General features: G+C 37.2%; 1 protein-coding gene across 1 annotated transcript in view; it reads right to left on the bottom strand.

Annotated features, from left to right (window-relative positions):
* The window catches only part of fstl4 (follistatin-like 4), a 246,139-nt gene that overhangs the window by 32,858 nt on the left and 204,602 nt on the right, over nucleotides 1–8,679 (bottom strand). The window contains exon 9 of the mRNA XM_015376533.1: nucleotides 4,926–5,087. Coding sequence (XP_015232019.1) covers nucleotides 4,926–5,087 — 162 coding nt within the window. The remainder of the gene's footprint in view (nucleotides 1–4,925; nucleotides 5,088–8,679) is intronic.

Genomic DNA, 8,679 nt, shown 5'->3' with positions numbered 1-8,679 from the left:
AAAAAGAAAAGAAGAAAAAAAAAGAGGTTGCAACATTTTGGAAATAACACTTGTTTTGAGTTCCTGCTAAACAGAGCAATACAAGAGTTATTAAATAAGTTTTGGTCTTGTTATTGCCACCAACGGATTAATAAAACCGGCTTTGTTCATGCAGCACTGCTGCATTTCAAATGGATAATTCAAATATATACCGGATGCTTGCCAACCCAACGGTAATCATGATGCTTCTTTAGTGCTTTGTCTAAAAATATACCATTATGACAGAATAAAATATCAACAGTATAGTAAACCTTGTCTCCAAATCCACCAAACTCAAAACCTTCATAGAGGATGACATTAATCCTCTGGCAATATAGTGCCAGGTGATGTAGATCATAAAAAGGAAGAAGACCACCATCAAAGATGAACTCTGCTGTATGCAGTAGCTTCCAGCTCTGTGAAGATCTGTGCAGCTGCTCTGTGATCCTTTCTGTAAAACTGCACGGATCACAGGGTGTGGATAACCCAGAGTGGAGCTTTCATAGGTCATGTTGTCTAAAACAACATAAAACAGCTGTCGCTTCCATTTCAAGAAAAACCTTCTGAGAAAAAACAGAAACAACAAAAAAACACACCCATGGTTATTTCTTCTCCAATTTAACACTAATTTACCTCCTCTATGCTCAAAGTGTTCTTCCCTATAAGTCTGTTATGGAGAGTGTAGTCTCTACCATCATCAGATAGGGTAAAGGCATCAGAATAATGAAGCTGAACAACCTGATAATGAAGATGTTAACTTGACTGGGAATGCCTCCAGAATTTTGGTGTTCAGAGATCGGCCTCTGAACACAGTTCACCGATTTTCATGACAAAGTATATGATTGTAAATCAAGTTCACTGTTTTTTGTTACCAATCACAAAAAAATATCAACCATATCTCTTACTTTGCAGCCCCTATGTGCAGCATATCTCCCCCGTTTCTTCCACTCCACAACCACGCAGGAGCAAATCCAAAGCATGTTCCAGTGGAGCTTTAGTGCTTTTAAAGTAATGTGAAGTTTTTGTGTTGCATGGGAAAATGTTATGCTGGTGTAGCATGAAAAAATGTATCAACACAACAAATGAAATGCAACATTTAAAAAACAATTTATGTATTGTGAGTTATTGAGGCTCACTGCAGGATAAACAAGAGGAACGGATTAGACAGCAGGCAAAGCTGCTCACAGTTGTTGACACTCGCCTGGATGGGTATGTTAGCCAAAAAATAAAACACAGTTGTTTCCTTTTTTAATTGACATTATTTACAGTGTTGTGAAATGTATTTGACAATCTGTATAATTGTATAGCTGTTTTCAATATTGTATAACTGTTATAAGGTTTTATTTGTCCTTTTCACTGAAAACATGCTGAATTGTGCCTGTAGGGTTTTTGTATTTTTTGTATAAAAAACATGATTTTATGGTTCCCTGTCACCAAATCACATTCCCAATAGTATCTATACCTAAAGAAAAAAAAATACATGAATAAAATGAAAACAGCATATCTGTGTGATCGGCAGTGATCAGCCCTCATGAATAAACAGTATCTGGATTGGCAGTAAAAATTTTGATTAGACCCTCCGAGTCCTACTGAATATTAGGTAGAGACAGAAAAGCTGCAGACATTTTCCCTGCTTGACTCATTTCCGAGTGGAAACATGCACCAACCACAACTGAAGCTTTAGAATCAAATCCTTCCGGCTTTGTAAATAACTAAAAACAACCCTGGGTAAACTGGTTAATGGTTTTGCCATGGACTATCACAATCATTCTCAGATACATTATACAAAACAGTGAAGCAGCCATTCAATCATCTGTAAATCCAGTTTGCTAATGTCTTCAAAGACATGTCTTTAAAAACATTGCTTGAACCCTGTCATATCTTTATCATCATACAGAAGCTCTTATTTTCTTTCAATTCTCTTATACTCTTTTAAGATCATATATATATTTTTTTTCAGGTTTTATTTTGTAAAAATAAGCAACAAATTACAAATATACAAAACAAAATAAATAAAAACAGATGTAGAGATTAAATATAATGAGGATCATAAGTGACCATTTAATGAAAAAAATTGACCACCCTTAGATGATACGTATTTCTACACAGGTAATGCAAATCAAAGGTTGCAGGATGTGATGGCAATTTATCAGTGCTGATAGATGATTAATTCTTTGTCCTTTTGGGTAATTAGTGATGACTATCTAACAGTTTCATTTTAATTCCCCAAAACAAAATACCTTATGTCATGCAACCTTGAAATGTTTTGCAGGTATTTTAGCTTTAATTTTTTTTAAACCTGGTACAGTCAGGATTTTTTGTTCTCCCTATTTAAATGTCAGATGAGTCAGGTGGTGCTTAAAAAAACGTTGCTGCACCAGAGTGAAAGAAACTTTAATGAAATGCTGAAAATAATGGAATTGCTGGGAGAATCTGAGATGCACTGATAAGAATATTATGGCAGAATACAGTACAGCATTGATCCTCCGATAGTCGATAAGAAAAGTAGATATAAGAAATTGTTTTTCTTTCTGAATAAAACAAGGACATGTCTCAGCTTCCATCCATCCACTTTCTGTTACGCTTATCCCTGCTGGGGTTGCGAGGGGTGCCAGTGCCCATCTTCTACTGGTGAGAGGCGGGGTCCACACTGGACAGGTCGCGAGTCCATTGCAGGGCAACACAGAGACAAACAGGACAAACAGCCAGCCAGCCCTCCCTCCTAAGGAGAATTTAGAGAAGCCAGTTAACCTAACAGTCATGTTTTTGGACTGTGGGAGGTAGCCAGAGTACCCAGAAAGAACCCACGCATGCACAGGGAAAACATGCACACTGCATGCAGAAAGACCCCGGGTTAGGAATCAAACTGTAGCGCTTAGGGTTGTGTTTAAGGAAGGAGAGGGCGGTCAAAAACTCACAGCCACAGTGGTATTGGGAATTCCGCATTGTCATTTTTGAATAAAACACACACTCTCCAACAACCTTACAAAGCCTGGTTAAACAGTTGCTATATTCTCACAAATGAAGAAATGAGCAGAGTCCAAACAACCCCTAATGTTTCAAAGAAAAATAGGTAGTTAATATGTCCGTCTGAGTACCTGTATCTCTCTGCATCATGTCTCTCTACAGAGAAGCAGTGGCGTGTAGCAATACTACACTATCTTAAAGAGACAGTACACAATTACAACTGTTACAGATCCCTGAACCTTCTTGCTGCAAGGTAGCAGTGCTACCCACTATGCCACTAAGTAGCACATGTCTCAGCTTGTTATTAAAAATAGTGTCACATTTTGCCACTTCATCTGACTTCACCTTATTGTGATATTAAGGAAACTTATCTAGTTATATCACTTTGGGAAGCTCCAGAGGAGACCCTCATTAAATCAGCAAACAAGAACTGGCATTTTCTTTATTTGATGTTGAGGTCTACTTCCTAAATATATTAGATCAGAAAAGAACAGTATGTGGAAACATCTTAAAAAGCATCAGCTAGAGAGTTAAAAGTTGGGCACAAATATCACCTGATTTACAAGGCTGCTGCATTCCAAAAAAAACGTGTTACGAAGTTTTTAGCTGGCCAACAAACATTATTCAGTTATAGTGTTTTTTACTAGTGTTGCACCGATACCGGTATCGAGCAGGGCCCCGATCCAGCACTAAGATGGTGGTATCAGTATCGGCGAGTACAAACAAATAGGGCACCGATACTATTTTGAGAGCCAAAAGTTTATTCAACTATTGTCACCCATTGCGGTTAGGCAATAAAAAGTTCTACTGGATTCACTTTGTATTAGTCTTTTTCCTGCTTCACAAAGGTAGCAGCAGCTTGACAAAGCCATGATGGCAACAATTTTACATCCAAGTAGTATGCAGTTCTTCATATATACACACACACATCAATTTCAAACAGATTGTATCGGTATCTGCCAGTACTGCACAGCCAAGTATCGGGGCCAAAAAATGGGATCCGCACAACACTATTTCTTACTGGAAGAAACTGTTGAAATGCCAGCAAATTAATTTAAGACATTTGTCAAATTTGTGACCCAAAACATTATACTCAAGTGTACAAAATGTTTTACTTTGCATTAAATAAAAGAAAAAAAGCTATTTGAAAAGATTTCTTTCATTTTGGCATTTAGCAGATAAAAAATTTATTTGGTAATCCTAATTGACCTAAAACAGAATAAGGTTTGTATTTATCTCAATCTTATAGTAAAATATACTCCACATAAATACAAATGTAACAAGAATACTGCTGTGCTTTTTTCTTCTCTGTTTACAACAGAACAAACATGTTTCTTTTAAGTTACTTCTGATCTCATGCCATTCTAAACATGAGTTTGTTACTCTGAAAGCCCTTGCCAGTTCAGTGTTTATGAGCCACTGAACCTTGAGCAAACTCCCTTGTCTAAGTGTCAGTGGGTTGATAATAGGCTATTACCATAGGTAATGACCCACACTCAGCAAATAAACTCTCCTTAATGAGAATTAGGCCATAAAAGGAAAAGCTTGGCTTCATTCAGCCCCTTTCCTCTGACAGAGTGCATCCTAAAACATTCAGATAAAATACTTTTTTTTATTTTTAGCCATTCTGGATCTAGCATCTTATTGCTTTTAAATAAGTTTGTGCCGTCAGTGGAGAAAAAGTAACCCACTGAAATGGTTAAGTTGAACCTTGCAACATAAAATCCCAATCAATTGAAAGCAAAATAAAGCCTAAAGATGTTTTCTTTGATCGAACATGATTTTTAAGCACCTCTACTTTCTTGATTTATGCAATGCTGACACAAAAAGTTTATAAAAAAACAAAAACAAAAAAACAGGTACTATATAGTATTTGCTTGAACACAATTACAGACAGCACTTTATAAAAAAACAAAAACAAATAATCAACAGCTCCTCACCTATAAGGGAAAGTTGTGAGGAGGAGCTGAGCTGGAGATCCATGCCGTTCTTTAGCCAGACAAGTTTTGGATTCGGAATGCCGTCGGCATGGCAGTGGAGGCTGGCGGAAACTCCGGGCTCCTGGGCCTGCGTCTCTGGGTATACCAGAATCACTGGAGGCACTGAACAAACAAACACAAACAAGGAGAGAGCGAAGGGACAAGTGAAGCCATAATTATGTACTGTTTCATGGTGGGCCGTAACTCCTGGGGGGATAAAAACACAAAACACCCACACGCTCGGTGGGTAGACAGAAATTTATTTCACCCTAGCGTGAAATATATTCACAAGTAAGGAGAATCCAAGAGCTTTTGGGGGCCTTTATTACACCTCGGCCCTGCTTGAAATACATGTTGGATGACTGCTACCTACACCATCCTCTGGGGGACTGAGTGTGGATTAATGCAGAAAAATTGAAATAAAATATGACTTCATATTAAGTTGAAAAGGTTGGTTTCAGTTAACTTATTTCCATCCTGGGCAGACCTCTGATCAACATTCTGTTTCCACTTCCAAGACCACAATGTTAGAAGAAGATGTAACAATTAACCCTATTCAATAACTTTAATGGCATACTGAAACACTGCTTCCCACAGTGTTGGTGTATGACTAACTGAAGTCCCCCATTATCCAAAATTATGACTAGTTTAACACATTATTATAGTCATTTGTTTTAATCTGCAGAAGAGGTATCATAGGAAATCTTTGAAACTATACTTTTTTCTTTTCATGGAATCTCTCTTTCTATATGGCTTGAAAAAAGTATTCAAACCCATTGAAATTTTTGAAATTACGGCCACAAACACATTTTTTCACTGGAATAAGGGGACTTTGTCTTTGTGTGCTTTACAGGTTTCCCTAATTATCAATTTTGAGAAAGCCATAAGAATGCCTTAAGAAGTCAGTTGATCAGAAAATACATTAAACTTACAATTCAGTTGTTCTGTGAATGCCTAGTTTGTTTTAAAAAAAATTTCACAAACAAATATTGTGAAAGGCTTAAATGCTGAAAGTTGGATGCTGGGTCAAATGCTGGTTAAGATGCGTTGAAGCTTTACAAAAGCTCCGTGCTCTGGTTGTTTATCTGCTTTGCTCTTTTTTGCAATCTAGAGAGCAAATTGGCTTTATTTGCTTTTGTGAGATGAAAAAGTATTTTTATATATTTTTTTAAGAGAGAAGTTTACGTCAAAACCTAATGCACTCAGTTCCGTAGCATTAGGAACACTTACTATTTATTTATTTTTCATATGCAGACAGCTTTACAGAAGTGATCATGGCTTGCATGTAGTGTCTTTCTACCAAAAAACACCTGAATTAGCTTTGCACGTGGTTGACTCTACGTGTCAAGCTGCAAAAGTTTGGATTGCTGAAATCTATCATTTCATTCTGGAACGTCCAACACCGGAACGCCCCTTTTTTGCGCCATAAACCGTGATAATAGTGTTGGACATTGAGTACCAATTTCCATGTTTCATCTTCACATGATCATTGGAGAAGATGATGCAGTTTTGCTCATAAAACAGCTGTGAGGACCCCTTCCACATAGGTGTGCCTTGGCCCCCCATGGAGCTGATAACAGAAAAAAACACAACACAGAGGATTTTTCTCTCTTTCCAGAAACTTGCCCGGGGGTTCACATTGGAAGAGGACAACACCAAGGCGCTAGGCTCAATGGCCAGGATCTCCATAAGGATAAGTCATGATGGTTGACATTTCAGAACCGAACTGCTGCAAAACAGACTTTTTGCAACACATTTCTCTGAGTTTCAGAGCTTACAGAGCCTGACTGGAGGGGAATGTCTCCTGAAAAAGCCGGACTGTAGAGAACAAACCTTTAAATCCCTACAGGTAGCCTATGTGAAAGACAATTAACACTGATCTTATTACCTAGTATATGTTTTAAGTCATTATGTGTTATATTGTAGTATTTCATAACTTTCTTTCAATAGAAAATATCTGTTATATTTTTTATCAGATCAGAGATTCTTTTAGCAGATGTATCTGGTTGACAGATACGCTGATAAATACTGTTTAGTGCGTCAGTAAGATTCAAATAGCTCAGTCATTTAAATTTCTTAAAGCGATTCATGCAACAACATGAGATTTTGCATTACAAGCTTGATGCATCTATGTTGCTTGACCCATCTCTAGAGTGTGGCTGCTGTGCAGCTGTCACTTACACCGACTGCTGCGATCAGGCTTACCCAGCTGCGTTTCCGGCTGCAGAAACAGCACTCAAAACAGATTAAGATCATGTGTGTTCATGCACTTTCCCCGAGTTGTCAGGCAAAACTCTTCTGTGTACATTGAAATCCCTTCTTATTCCCCAGTAGCCCCTTCGTTTCCAGGTGTTACTGTTTTGCCTTTTTTTTTAGGTTATTGTAGGTTGATGGGCTATTATTATGTGTAGGTTGATGGGATATTATTCTAAAATTCAGTGAGACTTTTTTGTCTGATTTGTCCTGTTTTTCTTGTGAAATTGAGCTGGATGTGAAGACAGCTGCAATGCCCGGCCAAAATATCCTTGTTGTGGAATCCCTCTTTTTTTATATGCAAGACTTTAGTAACTGCAACCCAACCACACCATGGCTAAAGTGTCTGTAGTCATTGATTTTAATGATTTGAGATCCTTGCAATGCCTCCACCAGAGCTGCACTGCACCCACTACATTTAGTGTGAGCCAAACATTAACTGACGGCCTTGGATAGGAGAGTGTTAATTAGAGAAGCTTCCAAGAGGCTGATGGTAAGCTGCCAGCTGGCTGCCTGGGCTGGGCTCATAATTATTATAGATATAGTGCCATGTGAAAGTATTTCACCCCCTTGAACCCCCCTTCAACCCTTTGCCTCTTTTTAGGCTTCAAACATAAAGATATAATTGTAATTCTTAGTGAAGAATCAACAATCAGAATACAGTCATGAAGAGAAACCAAATTTATTGGATGAACTTATTTAAAAAATAAAAAACTAAGAAAAAAACAGCCTTTGGTGCTGCTAAGGTGCGATGGAAGCCCAGGTTGCCTTAAAAGTGTAGTGAAGAATTTTTGCTAATTTTTTAGAAAGATCAAACTATTTACTTTCAGTGAAGCAAAATCTTTCCATTGCAGTGAGGATCACTGAAAGATCCAATGTTGAACTCAATGACTCATGATAATATATCATGAAGAACAAGGAATACACCAGGCAGGTCCAAAATGCTGTTGTGGAGAAGTTTAAAGCCGGAATTTGCATACAAAAAGATCTCCCAAGTTTTAACCCTTTATAGGGCACTCAGTGCAATCCTTTAAAAATCAAAATTGAAGCCAATAGTGTTATTGGAATCCAGGACAATATTTTATTGCTTTTGTAACATTCAAAAAATATGGATATTTTGATCACAAAAATTTATGTCAATGTAATAACAAGAGATGCTAACTTGCCCGAATATATTAAGAAAAATAACAAAACTGCTTCTATAAGAAATTCAAGAAAAACACTAAGAGTGAAAAAGCACATTTTTTTTGCACAACATAACCTTAGAGGCATAATTGCTGATGCTGGCACTTAAATTCTTTTGTTTATAAACCTAAATATAATTGTTAACTAGGCTTATTAACTTTACTTTTTAACTTTTCAATTAGCTTTTTTTGTGACTTTTTTCAACTTAATTTATAGTAGGTAATATATCATTCAAGGACTCATCTAATTGGTCAAATGCCAAAATAAGATAGATAGA

This window comes from Cyprinodon variegatus, unplaced genomic scaffold, assembly GCF_000732505.1.
Source record: "Cyprinodon variegatus isolate N-32 unplaced genomic scaffold, C_variegatus-1.0 Scaffold136, whole genome shotgun sequence".
Lineage (NCBI taxonomy): Eukaryota > Metazoa > Chordata > Actinopteri > Cyprinodontiformes > Cyprinodontidae > Cyprinodon > Cyprinodon variegatus.
Note: the sequence above shows the minus strand (reverse complement) of the source record. Positions and strands in the feature narration are given on the sequence as shown.